The 18,826-nt window shown below is 38.8% G+C and overlaps 1 protein-coding gene across 2 annotated transcripts in view; it reads right to left on the bottom strand.

Moving 5' to 3' along the window:
• TRPM3 (transient receptor potential cation channel subfamily M member 3) overlaps positions 1 to 18,826 on the bottom strand; it is a gene marked incomplete at both ends in the record, with an annotated part of 433,595 nt that overhangs the window by 69,572 nt on the left and 345,197 nt on the right. For both annotated transcript variants that reach the window (XM_084277970.1, XM_084277971.1), the window contains one exon: positions 898 to 970. In XM_084277970.1, coding sequence (XP_084134096.1) covers positions 898 to 970 — 73 coding nt within the window. The remainder of the gene's footprint in view (positions 1 to 897; positions 971 to 18,826) is intronic.

The raw sequence follows: 18,826 nt of genomic DNA, 5'->3' as shown, positions 1-18,826 counted from the left end.
TACTATATAGCACAAACCAGTTCAGACAGCAACAAAATGACCATGGTGATTGATACATGCAATGTGTGAAAATCCCATTTGGGAAAATACCATATAAATAGAGGGGTAAAACCTCCCAGTCCTTGCTTAGGTGAATAATCCTTCATCAGGTACTTAATTACATGTACTTCAAAGCCTTTTAAATATGACCTGTTTCTGTATTTGCAAGCAAATATTAAATTACCTGATAATACCGTATCTTGAAGGGAGTCAAGTTAAATGGTGTGTCTGCAAGACCAGGTTTTGTAATGAAATGTAGCAACAATAGAGTTATTATATGACAATCTTGTAAGAGAGTAAGTGTAGTGGCTTAGAAAGGTTTAGTGACTTGTGAAGTTTTAAGATCAAAACCCCTACCAGACTAAAAGCTCAGTTCATAGCTGTACCAGCAGAGGCTGGAAGGAATCCCACACAGTTCTGAGCCTTTCCAGGAGGACTACAGATAACATTTTCCTTTGACAATAGTGCCAGTTTTACCTAAAGGGAGATAACCTCCTTCTGGATGTTCTACTAGCCACCAAGGCAATCTAAGCCTGGGAATTTCTTTGGCTGTCTTGTGAGTACTCAGCTTCTCAAGTAAGCAGTGGGGGATCACCACTGATGTTTCTCATGACACCTTTGTGATTGTGAGGGGAGAGTAAAAATTTAGAAAGGAGAACTAGTAGCTATTTAAACATTAAAGAAAGATCTGGATTTGTATAAAGGACTTAGAGCAAAAGCACACTTCAATTTCATGGTATAAATTTACCATCTTGATATGGTAGATATTGCCAATAAATGCAGGTTTCAGCAGAGCAGAGACACAGAGTTAATCCATTTGGATTCATACAGAGTCACTGTGGAGTGAAACTCCATTACCTTTTAGTAATGCTGTCAGGATAGCTAAATCAATATCCTGGTGTCCTTCTGATCCCATGCGAAATACTGTGATCTGAAATGTTAAAAGACAATGGTATTATTGAAACCAGGGTAACTTTTTAAAAAATAAATTAAATCAGGGTAGCAACATTTGGATCTCAAGGCATCCTGATCGCTACAGGACAATGATTTTTATACATTTTATGAGTAACTTGTTAGGTAAGTTTAACATGCAGTATTTTTTATGAGATAAAGTTTGCTAAAGATAGAAATTATATTAATAAGCATATGGAAGAAAAGTCTTTGGTGATACCTACAGGATGAAGTTAGTGATGAAGGAATATTCTTGCCTGAGGGTAACATTAGATTTAGTGTTCCAAATACATTGCTAGGAGGCATTAGATGTATTATAGTTATGGATGCAATTTATGGCATGTGGCATTGAACAAATATTTCTGACCAAAATTAGTAGCTTATTCAACCTAATGATTTTTTATTCCAGAAATTTTCATAAATAATATAAGAATTAGGTTTCTAACAGGTCCAGAAACATCTTTAGCCACACGTGGTCAATGACCTATCACTATAAGACATAAGCTTTGAGGCAGTGAGGTAATATACACAATTCATAAAAAGTAAGCATTAATATAGTGGGGCTGTTCATCGTTTGAAGCCAGTTTCACTCTTGGTTAAGATTGCACTGAATCACATAGAAGTGTAAATCCCCTTGCTGTTTTTGTTGTCATGGCAATAGCTGTTTTTGGACCTTTGCTTCTTGTGAAGAAACTGAGACTACATCTTTTTATTAGTGCCTTTTCCTTTACTAATGAAACCTACATCATCATTTTGATCTGAATACCTGTTACCCTGTTCCATTCTCCTCACAGTACAGACTGCCTCATTTTTTAATTGATAACTTTAATGAAGGATTTTGTAAATGTATTTTGCAGTCATATTCAGCAGCGAATGTTATCTCCACATTCCTGGATTCCTACCCATAGAGCACCACTGAACTGCAGCAGCAACTGGGAGAGAGGTCAGCAAACATCAGAGCACAAGGAACAGCGTACTGTGATGGGGAGAGGAGGTATATTAAGTGGTCAAGACTAAGATACCACTTCAGTGATGAGCTTTGGTTTTCCACCTGAAATAGCCTTGTGGAGTGTATTCCAAGACATGCATTATAGACCCCTGTAGCACCTATTCTACCTTCAGCTGACTCTGTAGTTCTAGGGGGGTTAAGGGGAGAGAAGAGACTTTGTCATCAGTGACAGTAATACTTGGACACAGAAAAGGCAAACTGGATGAATTAAGAGGAGTATGAAAAGATGACTGTAAGAGTTGGGCTTGTTCAGCCTGCAGATGAGAGGGCTCTGGGGTTACCTAATTGCGGTCTACCAATACTTAAAGGAGTCCTACTAGGAAAGTGGGAGAGGGACTGTTCGCCAGGAAGTGTAGTGGTAGGACAAGAGGCAATGGCTCCAAGCTGAAAGAGGGCAGGATTAGATTAGATGTTAGGAAGAAATTGTTTACTGTCATGGCAGTGAGGCACTGGAACTGGTTGTCCAGAGAGGTTGTGGAAGCCCTATCCCTGGCAGTGTTTAAGGCCAGGTTGGATCAGGCTTTAGGCAGCATGATGTATCAGAGGGTGTCCCTGGCCGTGGCAAGGGGGTTGGAACTAGATGATCTTTGAGGTCCCTTCCAACCCAAACCATTCTATGATTCTGTGATTCTATGAAACTTGTTCACCTTAATTAGTAAATTGATTTAGATGATGCCTAAGACAATTAATGTGAGAAATGTTTGGTGTCCTCCCCAGTTTAAGTAGACTGTTTTTAAATGAGACTGTTTTTAAATTAGGCTTGGTTTGTCCCTTCAAAGTGTTCCTGAGACAAAGCATAAATCCTGCAAATGATAATGATCTTTTTTCTCTCTCCCTCAGGAATCGACAGATGTTTCTGGCAAACCTTTTGATGTCTATCCTCATACTGCAACTTTCAGAAAACAGAACAGAATAGAATAGAATAATTTCAATAGGAAGGGACCTATAATGATCATGTAGTCTAACTACCCGACCACTCCAGGGCTGACCAAAAGCATTGTCCAAATGCCTCTTAAACACTGACAGGCTTAAGGCATCGATCACCTCTCCAGGAACTCTGGTCCCTCTTGATAAAGAAATTTTTACTGATGTTTTTCGTCATGTCTGTCTTATCTCCTCAATGACCAGCAAGGAAGCTTTCCCTGAAGTGCAGGCAGTCTTATTCTCTGAACTGTAGACCACAGGTAATGTGGGTATAAATACACATTTTTATGTATATCTCATCTCAAAACACAATAAAGCTGATGAGATCAGTGCCTGTACTCATGATGGCTTCCTGTACCACAGATGATGAACTGTGCCACAGAGGTTAGTAGTTAGATGGGTGGGTCGGAAGGCAGAAAGAAGGAAGAGAAGCCCTTCCTCTTTTACTGAGTAGGAAAGAGAAACATCTCCCTTCTCATAGGCAGGTGTTGACAATATCTGAGTGAACACAGTGTTGCCATGTAACAGTCTCATCATAACATTCTCACAATGCTTTGCAATTTCCTACACAACTTGTGCAGCAATAGGCAGCTCCGTAGCACTGAAGGGAAGTGTGATGGCCTGGCAAGCAGATCAGCTAATGCTGGGAATTCCTTGTTTGCATCGCTGCACTTGGTGGCAAAATGCCTTTCTCCTTCTTAAAGGCCAAGGGTGAAGCAATCTTGCACATCGGGGACCAAAAATACTGAACAACAGGAGTTCAGAGAAAGAACAAAGTACACCTCAAACTAAACACCTGGTCAGTGAGCTCCCAGCTTAGTGAAAAGGCATCATATAAATTGCAAGCACTGAACAGCTTGTCACTGCAGGAAAACTAAATGGCTCTTTGGATGTATTGGACCACATATAACCCTAATTTTCCAACTTTTCTTTCATTCTTCTTCCCTGCATACCTCAGAAAAAAAACTTCAGCAGAACAAATTGATGGTATATTAAAAAAAAAAACAGAATTAAACATTAACATTAGAATAAAAAGGCTCTTTCTACATTAACCATTACTTTACCATTATTTTTATAAGGTCTAATGTTATTCAAGAAGTAAAATAAAGAAAAAGAAGATAAATAATTGGGAAGAAAGATGGAAATGGAAAGACTGCTCAGACTCATACAAGGCTTATTATCATTTTGGGGGTCATGCCCAAGACCGAACTAGAATTTTAGACAGAACCAAGGCAAAATATCATGACACTTCATTTCAAATCATAGTAAATAAGTAGCTCAATGACTCAGCTGATACTGTGGACTTGTTCTGTTCTGAATGCACAAAATCTTTCAGGGGTAATTAAATGAACTTTGGTACAGGCACATGCTCAGTAAAGTACATCTAATAATTGAATCTATTGCGTGAGGCTACCAGTGGGAACTCAGCACCAAACTCCCTTCATAGCAGCTGGCTGTGTGGTGCTGACCTCCCCTTGAGTAGGGATGACTCTTCAAGCTACCCCTTGAAGCTGAGAGATCCCTTACCAGACATGGATGGGTTGGTAAGTGACTGGTTTTGCATGCATGTAACATTTATACTATGTATAGTAAGTTTATGCAATAACCTTTGTATCCCATACTAACTTTAAATGTAGTAAACAGTATTGACCACTAATCCACCTGTACTTATTAAATATTTTATATACCTAAATTTACTGGTTAGAACTTGATTAACTTAACTACTAGATCAGATCCGTCAGTGATCTCTGGCTCTTCTGTGACACTGTCCTGTCAGAGGTTCTGAAGATGGTTTTGGACAACCTGCAACACCTTACTCATATAGGTTTGGGGTTTTTTTGGAAACTTTTCACAGCTTGTCATGTTTTGAACTGTTGCTTCCCAACCTGGTGAAACAGCTTTTTACCATTTTGGATCTTATAGACAGGTCTTTGCCCTGTCATGGTTTCCCATGGTTTTAGGAAGATTGGTTGTTTCTTTTTTCCAATATTACCCTAAAGCTTGACCAATATTTTTGTTCATTCACAAAGGGGAGGATTTAAAATAGGATTGCATGATAATTAGGTAAGGAGCCAACTTTGTCAGGCTGTTGATAAAATATTCATCCAGTTGATAAAATCATAATCCTGATCTGCAGCATTCTTTATATATAACTTTCTCACCATCTATCTTGTCAGATGCATTGGTTGCTTTCACTACTGGATGTCAGAGGTATTTGAGTATACTGACATTTGCTTTTAAAGGGCTAATGGAAAATGTTTCAGCAGTTACGCTCTGCAGAATGAATTTTGGAAGAAGACATCCTGTCTGCTGAGACATTGGTACCATCACCACTTCTACTTTTCCTGGCAAAGCCAAATTCTCAAACCATGTAGCTGCAGTTTTTATTCTCTTTCAGTAATTCTTTATGATGCAGAGGCCAGGTGATGGGACTGGAAGAATACCGCTCCTATGTTTTGAGTCCTAGAATAGCAGCCTGTGAGGAACCCTGAGAATCTTGAGCAAACCTGTATTGTTTTTCCAATACAGCTTTATGTTAGGCTGTCACTGTGCTTGAATAATTCATTAACAAAGAGGGATGGACATCCTCCCTGCCTTCTCTCATAACTTATGGAAGGTGGCAAATGCATCCTCAAAAGCTGCCCCTTTGTTTTTTCCTGTCACGTTTAAATATGGATAAAAAGAGAAAAGAAACAAGCTTTGTAAAACACAGAGAGGCAGAAAACCACATAATTTTTATTGGATTATATCCTTGTGCCTTGTGTCAAAGACTCTCTTGACCTTTCTGGAAAGAAAGCAGGAGTTTTGTTTCTGCATTTTGTGCATAGAGTTATGAGGGGACAGCGATTGTTTGCAAAACATAGATTTACATTTTGCTTATATAGACTTTGTAGTTTTTTCCCAGCATAATGTAATTTTTGTAGTCATGAGGAAATACGGATACATCTTAAAGTATTTATGGAGATTTTATGCTTAGAAATATTCAATATCTCTAGGTCTCAAAAACCTGTCTGTCTGTCTTGCTGGAGACTTGTTCATTTCTTATCCCCCAATTAAGGATTTAATATTTTTTTATTACTAATCTAATTTCAGGGTTTGTTAATGTATTTGCCATCTTGCTAGTTGCCATTTACAGGTACTCTGATGGGCAAATCACCGCACAGAATCGAGAAAAAACACATCAGTGCTGTCGAAATCAGACATTGACTACAGCCCTGTTAAAATGGGCTATAGATGCTACTGCACTAATGTACATAAATCTGCTGCACCAAAAGAAAATATCTGGGTCAGTAATCTCTATTCCCACCTACCTCTTGCAGGATGAATGCTTGACACTGAGATGCAAAAATAACAGTAAATGAAAGGCTTAGAAAACCACTTAATAACTCACCTCTAAGGAAAAAAGGAAGCCACCTTTAAATGAAGAGGCAGTCTAAGAAACATTGACCTTTAGAAAGACCTACTGTAGTCTCAATTTAAGTCTGTTGTTGAGTCCTAACCCCTGTAGAACTTAGGTGAAAAAGTAAAAGGAAAAACAACCTCGTAAACTGTGTATATGCAATCCAGGACACTTAATTATTAAAAAATAAACACTAGAAATCGGGGTTAAAAAGTAATACACACTTACCCTGCCAAGCAAAAACAAGGAGTAAGATTTGCAGTATTCATCAGACTACTAGTATCCCTTCTTTTGTGTTGCTGTGCAAAAGGTAAGATTACTTCAATCTGAGAAATTTTCTTTATGTTAATCTGATTTAAACCGTATCGAGAAAATGGATTTCTATTTTTCTGTTCATAATAAAATTGTATTAGAGAGAAAACTGCCATTTACCCTACTCAGTTACTTCTTTGGAGCTGAAAAATAATTTATTTTCAAAAGAAAAAAAAAATAAAATCAAGTACTCTTTTTTTCTTGCAGGGATCTGGGCCATATTATCACTTCTATGTAGACAGTAATTTTAACTGTTGATGGTAAAATCAAGTATTTTAAAAGATCAGTTATTTTCTTTTCCTGTGCAACCACCTTTGGTATCTTTGGGTTGGTCTTTTTTCCATTTCCTCCTTTCTTTCTTCAGTGTTCATGCTATTTATTGGTTTGAAATAACTTTTTCAGGTAATCGCCTGAGGCATCTCAGTGAACAACTGTGACTTCCAACAGTAAGCTTTTTTAAAAAATATATTTTTTTATCTTCTTTACAGCTGGTGTTAACATCCCTTACAAATACAAAACTGTATTCCACTGCATTGAAGAAATACTTAAATCTTCACATGAAAATATGCTTGAAACAGACAAGCAAAAATGCCTCTGCGTCACCAATAAGGTTGCATCAAAAAGCTGCAAAACCAGTGTTAATAGACATTAGGATTCTTGCTAAATATAGCTCTGATGCCCAGATCTCTGCTGAGCTCCTCTCAGAAGGAGGTGTTTGGAACCCACCAGTCAAACCCTTGTGTTGCAAGACTAAGTCTCATTTGCCTCTATAAAACCTGCCCAAGTGAAATGAGGTTTGCCCTTAAAAGCAGCAAAGGACAACTCCCACCCTCCCCCAAAACTGTAAAGGTCTTCCTGCTACCTCATTGCACATTTTACTGAAGTATCTTAATGTGAACAAGATAACTGCCAGGAAAAAAAAAGCCACAACGTAGCTGCGTCCTAATTCTTCCTAGGAAAATGCTCTAGGAAATCACTGAGCCAAAACAGACCTGCTCTTCAAGCCCGATGATTGCAGCACACTGTGATACTTGCCAGCAATAATTACAGTCCAACAGGGTACAAACCTAATTTTCAGGCAGGGCAGGTAGAACAAGTGAAAAACAGAGAGATGGAATAAAAAAAAAAAAGCTGTAGGATAGAAAGCAAGGCAAGGGAGTGGGGGTGTGGGGGGAATCAGGAGAAGAGTTTATCTGACCTTAAAATCTATCAAAAGCATTCATTTAAAAACAGCTCTGCTTTCTGATTAGCACTGGTTCCATTCTTGTTTGTCTGATTACTTTTTCTTTCCCTTTCCTCTACACAGGATCAGTTTAACCTAATATGAGCCATTCTGTTGTTTTCCTGCCTTCACACTGACATTGCATTACGCTTACCTAGGCGAAGTCAAGTAATACTGTCTTAACCTGAGAGCAACAAATATCCAAAAGACTTTCAGATGTTATTCACACACTAAGAAACATAGATATTACATTGCCATTTAGACAAATCATACCTGTCCATATGATATACCTGAAGTCTCCTTAATGGCAGCTGCCAAATCAAAGGACTGGATAAGAAGAGGATATATCAAAAAGATGCCGAGATGGGACGATGTGGTAAAATGGAAAGCAAATGAAGCTGAAGGTGATACAACCCTTGAAGTGGCAAGAGTGATAACAAGGAACAAGTTGCAATAGGTTATACAGGTTCTAATAATAATATTTATGAATGTTTACAACTTGTTCCCCTGCCCGGTTTACCAATAACCGTTCATGTTTTCTGCCCCTTTCACAAATCCAGTGAAGCAAACCTAGTGTGTGGAGAGACATCAGGACTTGTGGAGAAGATAGGCAGAAGCAGTTCTAGTGCTCTAATGAGTGAGTGATACAGACCTATAGGAAATTCTTTGACACAAGAATTTGCTGGTTTTGCTTTATGGTGTCCTTGCTAATCTGGCATAGCTGTTTCACAGTTCACTTTTTTCAGGCCTAGCTGGGTATATAAATGAAAAAATTTCATCAGTATGAGCTTTGCACTGCAAACACGTTTGTACTCTACACAACTGAAGTTCCTTTTACCCCTAGAATGAAGGCCAAGAGCAGAAGGTAGGATATAGTTTAAAACAGCTTCTGGGGATATGAAACACAGGACATAAGAAGTCTTCCAACTGCTAGTGTATTTAGTTCCTCTTTTAATGCCTTTTCTAACAAAAAATCAAGTCATTTCCTTCCATCCACACCACTTTTTTTCTAGGATTCATTCTGAAAACTCCATAGAGATGAAAAAGCTTCTTCTGTTCAAGGCCAGTTTGAGGGCCCAGGATTGAATTTCAATACGTATGCAGCACCAGGCTATACATAGTATATGTAAAATATTCTATTACATGTGAACATTTTTTTCTCACTCTTTTTTTTTTTTTTTTCCTTTTTTACAGTAGTGTTGACCTTAAGAGTTTTGGAATAAGAAAAATGACCTGAAATATATTCAGATTTCTAGGCAGTTGTCTGGGGAGAGAGGAAACACCACCACCAAAAAAGCAGGGAGAATACAGTGCACACCTGCACAGAAACACGTTTTACCTCTGTCATGAAGGACTGAGAAATGAACAAAACCTCATTCTCTATACTTCAGATTGACAGTGCTGCTGACTAGATAGTGGGTAGCTGAAGGCAGGAAAAAACCAGGGTAACAGTGATGAGAGCAGAGGAAAAAGACAAGAGCGTTCTCTCTGCACACTGTGTTCACAGCATCTTATGAATGCTGCATATTGTTCATGCTTTCAGAGACAGAAAAGTTTCTCACCATTATTTCACTATAGCATCAGGAGAAAAGTGATTTCAAATTCATTCAAAGTAGTTTTTTTCTACTATCTTCAGAAAATTTTGTTATGTCTTTAAATCTCAGCTCTGACAAACACACAAATTGTTTGTATATGTCTCAGTTCTGTAAGTGTACATGTTGACATTTATAGTTTAGCTAGGCCTACCTGAATACAAGGTTACCTAAAAAAAAAGAACAAGAGTTTGATAAACCAAAACATTAAAGAAGGTCAGTCATACAAAGCCTCAAAATGATTCAGATAAGAGGGAAAAGTATTTCCTTTTTTTCTCGCAGTCAATAATCCTGTTTAACTCAGGGGAAAATCTGCTTGATGTGGAGGCATAGCAAAGATCAAAGTGAGCAGGTGAGTCAATGGATAATACTGTGGAAGAAAGGGGATGTCCAAATAAAATGAAATTCAGGAGTAAAAAGATTAGGGACAATTTTGTTTAGGGAAAGCCTAAATTAAGTGGTCTGCTATTCTGAGGAGTAAGAAAGAGAATTCCAAATGAGGAAATAAGAGGGAACAGAGGTGAGAGGATAAGTTTTAATGTTGGTTGTAAATTTTTTAAATTTCACATCTCCTGCATTGTGGTAGCTCTGCAACATTGCACGATTTAGTTTGATCCAATAATTTGCCACAGACTCCTTGTCTGATAAGAAGCAGGGAACAAACAAAAATATAAGTGCTTACAAGAAAGGCTGTAATTCTGCAATTGAGAAGTCTAGGTGCACAGAAAGTAATTTGTCAGAAATTACTGTAAATGTTTGGCTTCACCCATAATTGATACCTTTTGTTCCAGACTGAGACAGCTGTGTCAACCCCTTAATGAGTGGAGGGCGGGGAGTAGGGAAGCGAAAACGCTCTGGAAACCTCACAGTTCTGTCCCACGTCAGAAACTCTGTATTTTATGATGTGCACACACTTTTTAAGCCGTACAGCTGTTAAAATTTTGGAATGGGAAATGCACATTTTCCAATAGAATAAATGACTGAAATGACTGAGAGCAAACTTTTTCCTTATACAACAGGCTTCATGGTGTTGTTACATTAGGTCATTTATAACTCTATTTAGCCAGTGAAATAAGAGTTCCTGATTTTAAAGCTGAAGAAATGTGAGTAAATATAAATAGTAAGGCACAAAGGATATAAGAAGGGGAATACAGTTTAGACATCATCCTTTAAATCACTGGGCTGTGCATGTCAACAGACTGTAGTGATAAACACAGATGTGTTTCCATGTAGACTTGCAGCATTGGAACTGTTTAAGAATCACAAAGGAAGACGTGGTTTGAGTGATAAGATTTTCATTCTAACATTGATGTAATACAAGCTCTTCTGTCACACTGATTCAAGAAAAAAATGTGGAGTAAAGGTGACATTGTTCACTTCATATCTTCTACTGTAGAGAGGGTTCTTGAATAAAATAATGAAACTTTATGTCCTGGAAGGCTGTGACACCTGAATCCCAAGCTATAGGAGTTAAGGTCAGTTGAAACCTAGTGTACAGGAGTTTATTAACCCCACTGATTCCAAAGGAGATATTATCCACAAACGTTGATCTCCTGATGACATAAGAAACATGCACATACTGAGAAGCCTGAATAAAATGCCTTTAAAGGAGATGTTAGCTGCATGTAATCCCATCAAATGGGTTTCTCTTCAAGAAAGCACTGTTTTGACAGATAACAGGCAGCCATGCCACAAGTGGAAGGATTGGAATCAACTTAGACCTCTCCATGTCTGACCTTCTGATTAAGACCTCTGTGTGTGCCATTTAGGCTTTGTTATGGTCTCCATTCTCTCTGGCCTTTATGTAGGTGAGTGTCCCTACACAAATTCACTTTGTTCATTCTGGGAAACTGAGAACTGGCAGCAAATCTGTCTTAGTTTTAATTTGGAATTAATGGGCTCCTTTTGACAGCTAACCTTGGATCTGCAATGCCTCTTCTCTCCTGATAAACTAACAGTCCTGTGCAGGACAACTTTTTTAAAAAACAGCTGAGCAAGTTAATGTCAATCTGGGCTTTTAGTGGGATAACTTAACCCACCTCTTGCTCACAGATGTTAAGCAATGTAAAACTAAATTGTTTTGCCAGGCAAAGTTTAATAAAAAAGCCACAAGTGATACAAAAAACGTATCACTGAGATGGATAGACCTAATATTTTCTTCCTTTAAGAGAACAAGAATTCTGTTTGGTCATTCCCACTGCTATATATACTGAAAAAATTATGTCTTGCAGGTCATTGTCCTAAACAATGTTGTCTGCAGGAGTAATATGCATGCATATGTCTTCTAATCTGAACGGAAAATGCTGACCTTGAAAGGAAGTATTGTGAGTTGGTTGAATTGCAATGGTATTACAGTCAGGGACTCTTGCTTCATCTTAAGCTTCAATTTCTAGTTTTGATTTGCAAGATATTTTCAGTCTGACAGTACATGAATGCCCAGGGTTCTTTGCTATAAATGATGCAGGCACATACCTATTCTGTAGTTAAGCTGACAGCAGTCATGACAACACACAGAAACTGAGCAGAGCAGCCACTAGTTTCCTAGCTGGATTGCTAGAGGGACTAAGTAGGCAATACTTGGAAAAGGCAGCTCACAATGTAAGACGCTTCTATAGGACAGTGAATTTGCAGTTACAGCTTTATCTCCACAGAAGCTGCATCTCATACAGTGAGCTCCTCTTCTACCACTAAGAAAAATCAGCAATAACGAATGGGTCTCCATGTCCCATGTGAAGCCACAGAAATAGTAATTATATTTTATAGGAAAGGCAAAAGAAATTATAAGTTCCCAGAAACAACAGAGGCTTGGAGAAGGAAACATTTCTGAACAGTATTGTAGAGTTTATAAACAGCATTGAACCTTTCCAATTCCCTGATTGCAAAAATTAGTCTATATTATCTAACGTGGAAGTTGCTGTGTCACACATTACTGTCTTGCCTCCACTTTCATTACTAGGACAGTTGATGGAGCTGTGTAATGATTCGATGAGCATTTCCCATGAATTACTTGCTAAAAGCATAAATGAGGTAATGGATGATTTCACAAGCTTATACTTTTAGAGGGAAAATAAATACTCTAAATTTAATTTCTGTAGTTGCAATCTTAATCATAGAATATGTAGGAAGAGCTTTGTAAAAAGGTTGCATTGGTATCTACTAGGTGTTTCCACATGTGATAACTCATGAAGGCAGTGTGCACCAAATAGAAAATGTCTACTTATTGAATGTAAGCAACAAAAGGAACAGTGGTCTTTGCAGACTTGTGCTGAAGATGCACAGCAGACTTGTGTTGATGTGCACAGCAGAGGCTCAGGATGGAACAGTTAAGCACCTAAATTGCATACTTTTGCTTCAATGGTGAGCCTGACATTCTTGTGTTTTCTGATATCAGGAGCCCTGCCTCATCTGACAGCAGCTGAAAAGCAGCTGGTAGGATCAAAAGCTTTACAAGACTGTATTACAACAGCTGCCTTTGTTTTTTGTTTAGGGTTTTCTTTTTTGGGGGGTGGGGGGAGGGGTGGGCACGGATGTATTTGGATTTTTTTCCAAATGTAGGTACTTGCTTTACTTGTGGAACTTGTTTTTTTAATTACTAAAATAAAAAGCCTGGTCCTAAAATTAGGTTTCATTCTCTGTGGAGTCAATGGCAAAACCCAGCTTACTTAATGTCATTTCTTGGCATCTGAAAAAACAAAATGTGTTTTTACTCCTTTAGCAAATAGAAATCAAATGAGGTTTGCAGAATTTAAAGCTACCCGGTAAGCATCACTTTAACACTCGCTTACAGGGGTGGGCCCTGCCTACTAGACTAATCTCACTGATTTGCACTGACTGGATAGCAGATTTAACCTTCACCACAATTAAGAGAGTTGCTATAGCCACTGCTGAAGCAGACTGGTGCCTCCATTTGAACGCAGAGGACTAATTATCTTCTCTACACTTTATGCTGGAAATCTCAGAGAGAATTTCCATCAGGGGCACAAGTGTTTCAGTCACCAGCAGCCCAGTAGTTACGTGATGCTTTCCTGCTGCAGATCTCTAGTGCCAAATTGCATGCTGCTCACAGCAATCATACTCCTGCAAGAAGTAAAGCTGACTTTTTACTGTTTGAGAAGCCACCAAGCCTTCTTTTACCTCCATCACCATTAAAAAAGTCTCAGCTAAAATGATTTATTTGGTTTTGAAGACAAATTTCATTTAAAAAATGCATTTTATTGAACTCTTAAACTTTTGTAAGAACCAAAGAGATGCTGTGACTATATGCTGGCATATTCTAAAAACTCCACCTGATTTATCAAATATTTAATTCAGAACATATCTATGTGTATGCTAGTAAACAGTTGCAGGTGGTGTTTCATTAGCATACAAATTCACTGACGCTGCACATCCCAATATTTTTCCCAGTACACGATCAAGCCAAGCTCTTTCCAGTGTAAACTCTTATGGAAACATGGGCAGGTTTGCTCCATTTTTTTCAGTCAGAGAAAACTGAAAACAACTGTTGTGGGTTTGCAAGATTTTGGGCAGCGGCTGCAGGTGTGGCTTCTGCAAGAAGCCGATAAAAGCTTCCTGTGGGCCCAACAGAGTAAAAACCAGCTGGTCTCAAGGATGGACCCATGACAGACCAAGGCTGAGCCCATTAGTGACAGTCATAGGGCCTCTGGGATATTTAAGAAGGAAAAAAACCCACAAGCAGCAGCTTTTTATTGCCAGAGATGGGAGTGAGAAGATATAAAAAACTCAGACACCAAGGTCAGTGAAGAAGGGGGAGATGAGGCGCTCCAGGCACCAGAGAGAGATTACCTTGCAGACTGTGGAGAAGACCATGGTGAAGGAGGTTGCCTCCCTGCCCATGGAAACTGATGGGGAGCAGAGATTCAACCTGCAGCCCGTGGGGGACCCCACATTGGAGCAGGTGTAGGGACCTGAAGGATGCTGTGACCCAGTTGCAAGCACATGCTGAAGCAAGCTCCTGGCAGAACCTGCAGCCTGTGGAGGGAGGAGCCCACGGTGGAGGAGATTTGCTGAGGAGACTTGTGACCCAATGTGGGACCGTGTTGGAGCAGTCTGGTCCTGAAAATATGCACCAGATGGAAGCCACACTGGGGTAATTGGTGAAGAGATGAAGTTCCATGGGTGGGCCACCATGCTGGAGCAGGGGCAGAGCATGGAGGAGTCCTACCCCTGAAAGGGAAGGAGCAGCAGAGACAACTCATGATGAACTAACCTCAAACCCCATTCCTCATCTCCTCCTGTGCCACTTGTGGTGGAAAGGAGAGAAAATCATGAATAAACTTGAGCCTGGGAAGAAGGGATGGGTGGAGGAAGTTGCTTTCAGACTTGGTTTTATTTCTTGTTATCCTACTCTGTTTTCATTGGGTACTTTCTTGAGGGGTGTGCAGGGGTGTGTGCTAATAAATTAGATGCATTTCATTCTGTGTTGAGTCTGTTTGGCCTGTGACACTAATTGCTGAATGATCCCTGCCCTTATCTTGACTCCTGAGCCTCTCAATATATATTTTCTCCCCTGCCCAGCTGAAAAGAAGAGTGACAGATCATTTTTGGTGGGCATCTGGCCTCCAGCCAGGGTCAAACCACCACACCCTTTTTTTATCTGACAGCACCAGATTTGCAAGTTAGTCACGAAGTCACCTGAAATATGCTTTTGCCACATATATGCACTCAGTTACACAAAGTAGAAGCAAGATTTACACTGTTCCCAGTCAGCCATTAAGTTCTTCACAGTGACTGAGGTACAAGAATAACAGAAAAGGAGAGGAAAGGAGAAAATATCCGTTACTCAATGACATGAGAAAGAGATAGGATTTTATTGTTTCTGTTTTAGACAGAGACTGTTTAACTTGTGTTTGTTGCCTCTTGATGTGTAAAGGAGTTCCAGGAATTAATGGATGCACAAAAACCTATACCCACTATCCATTCTTCAAACCCTTTTTAAATGAAGTGGTAGGCAATGACACTATCAGTTTGTGTAGTGGAGTAACTGAACCTTAAAATATTCAAGGAAACAAATTTTGCAGAAAATGGTCATGGTATTAAGAGGAAAGCAAACCAGCAGGTGGTAGAGTGACTTTATTACTGGTGTTAATGTACCATTTTTTGATTACTAGGGTACTAAGACTGGACCTATCTAGATTCATGGCAAATGCCTTTTCTATTAAATGGATATAAGATTAGGCATATTCACTCTCAAAACATTAATTCAGAAGCACACTTTTAAACAAATGTATGGATTTCCATCTTATCCTAACTTTGGACAAATTGTTATGCAAATGTCCTAAGCAAAAAAAAATAAATCTTTTTGTTTTGTTAGATTCCCCCCCCAACTTCTGCTTATTTTTCTTTTTAGTGACAGGCAAGGCATCAAAACCCAGACTGGTTTAGCTTCTCATAAGCTGCATGCAAGAGACGGGAACATGTTGAAAAAATGTTCATGGTGCATTAAACTCTGCACTGGACTTAATAATACTGTTTCTTGTGCACTTGGCTTTGATGAGCCTTCATGCTCCTTAATTTTAGGAACTTCTTGGCATTTTTCATTTAAAGAATTCTATGTAAATGTAAAAAATGTTCACAAGTTATATACAAAACACTGTCCTACACTTGTAATCTACAGCTGTACATACAGATGTGTATAACCTATTGAATTTTAATTAGATTTTTATACTATAATCCTCATTAAGCATGTTGGTCCAAATACATTCTGAATATAAAGGCTCGTGCTTGCAGTATCAATAAAGCTATGTTGTGATTTAATAAAAACTACTCATTAAACTGAGAAGAGGAATTTGTTTTGTTTTGCAAAACTAATAGACAAATCTCTGCTATGGCTTCACATTTTCATCCAGTTTGTGTACTCATATTTTATTAAAAAAAATAAATTACACTTTGCCAAATCAGTGGAAGTTTGCACATCATACTAATGATGCTCCCTGGGCATAAAACTCAGAGTCGATTGTTTAAAAGTGAGATCCAAAATGTCAGCACTTGAAAAATCTGATGTTCTGTGAAGGGGCTAATTCTCGTTGTGATTACACTTTTTCCCTGACCATCACACTTGTGTCAAATTTATAAAAGAGATGCCAGTTTTTTTACACATTCTAAGTACAGAGAGTAGGAAATTTTTTTTCAAAGATAGCTTTTTGTTCCTTTTCAGAGATTAACTTGCATTTTCTTTTCTTTCTCCACATCTGTGATTTGTCTGCATTTATGTACTTGACTATAAGAACATCTTCCTGTCTGTACCCCATTTGCACTTGTTTAGCATCACATTGTAACATAATAACCATCTCCTGCCCTGCTTTGTCCCCTCTGAATTCAGCAGCCACAAAGTCAGACAGTCAGTCACACTCATCATGAACTTAGGGTAAAAAGCCATGATCAGTTTGGCTGTTATTGAGCTTTCTGAGACAAATCTTTTGCATCTTCCTGCTATTTGTTTCTTTAGGGAGAGGGGAGAGCAGGCTAATGGTGAGGGCAATTCATCAAGCAGTGTTTTGTCTTATGCACAACCAAACCAGAAGGTTGAGCCTGAGGAAGGATAAGAGCTGGGACGGATGTAGCAATAGGAAACATCTGGCTTTGTAGGACTAGTGAAGTCACTGCTCACTCCTGGGAATACTTCACATTTTCAAGGTCACTCATTTCCTCTGCTATCTTCAGCATTATGAGTATCATCTTTCTTTTGTATTCATATACAAGGTTATGAGTCTTAAAGACTAGCAACCACACCTCAGACATAAAATGTTTCTAGAGTACCACTTTTAAAAGTAACAACTGAGTAACCAGAGAGAAACTATGTTTTTGTTTTTATGTATTTTCTTTACGTGAGGTTGGGTTAGTGCTATGCATTCAAATTCAGCACACGGTTTTGGGCAAACCATGGCCGGTGTAATAGCTCTTCAAAAGATGTGTAAAGAATGTCAGTGGTAACAGAGGTTACATCTCTCCAATGAAACTTGTAACAATAGCACAATCTTGTTTGGAATAAAAATCTTGACGTGACTACTGCAGACAAAAAACTTCGCAGCTAACTGCTGTAGCAATTTGTTCAAAGCCTGATGATCAATTTTGGATTTAGGTGTCTGGAACAATCCAGAACTGCATTTTCCCAGTCTTGAGAATTCATTGTCTGTCTCTACTTTCTATTCTTTGTTTTTTTCCTACCTTCCTGCCTTTCCTCCTTCCCGTGTTACAGCTTCTTCCCCCCCCCCCCCCCCTTTTTTCTCCCTCTCTTTCCCTACATTCCTCATTCCTTTTTCTGTTTCTCTATTCTTCACTAATTAGTAAAAGAAACGTTACAGCAAGTTCCAAGTTAAGGCAGACTCTGAGGCACACATGTACTCCACACTAGAAGAAAACTCAAGTGCCATGGAGGTTGTGATACATTTTGGCAATAACAAATGGAGAGGAAAGCATCTTAAATGTAGAAGAGAATTGTGGGGAAAAAAAGACAAAGAAAGATAAAAGAACTCTTTCTTGATGTAGTCAACCAAGAGAAGGGATGACTAATCTTTACCCTATGGGCTGCACTGACTGCTTGGAAGAAGTAGCTAAAGGGTCTTTAAATCCACTATACAGTTTGAATTCTGGTTGCGGGAGGAAGAAGACAGCAGAAGCTGACATACATCCAGTTCCACCAACCATCTACACTCTAACAGCATGGGTAGAACTGCAGGCTGCTGTCATGTCTTCCTTGAAAACTTGTCCTTGGAATCCTCTCCTCTCCAGCACTGCCCAAGGTGCAGGCCAGGTGATTGTCATATATGTAAATGATGAGTTATGCATGAGGAATGCTGATCACTTTTTGATGGATGCATGTACTGCTGGTTATTGAACAGAATACCTCACTTTTGGCAAATTCAACCATGTAAAGAAATTTCTGTTTTGCAAAGCTGTCTACAAGGGCAGCCTTTTATTTTAGCACTTCCTAACCATTTTCCCCATTCTTCCCCAGGGGTACTAATAACTCTATCCCCCAAAGGCATGGAATTAAGTTAAGGCATATGTCTTAACTAAAATGAAAAGGCACTGCAGAGGATAAAGTCACAAAAACTCAAACAGTTTAAAAAAATGAAACTTCTGTGAAACAACTGAGTCAATCTTTTCTTTTGAGTGTTACCCTAAAAAAAAGTGTTACAGACTATCATCAGGCTGGAGTTCCAGAAAGCTGCAATATGAACCAAAAACAGCTTAGAAGAAAGATTAAGCATGAAACACATCTATTCAGTCACTTCGTAAGAGATGAAAAACCCTGGAATTGAATCCCAAGGGTTTTTGCAAAGTGATTGTGTTTCATAAGTGCTTCTGCAACAGCAGCCTCATGAAACTCCCACTAATGGTTGAAAGATCTTGTGTTC

Source organism: Gallinula chloropus (assembly GCF_964237585.1).
Source record: "Gallinula chloropus genome assembly, chromosome: Z".
Taxonomy (NCBI): domain Eukaryota; kingdom Metazoa; phylum Chordata; class Aves; order Gruiformes; family Rallidae; genus Gallinula; species Gallinula chloropus.
This window is presented reverse-complemented; position numbering and strand designations above follow the sequence as displayed.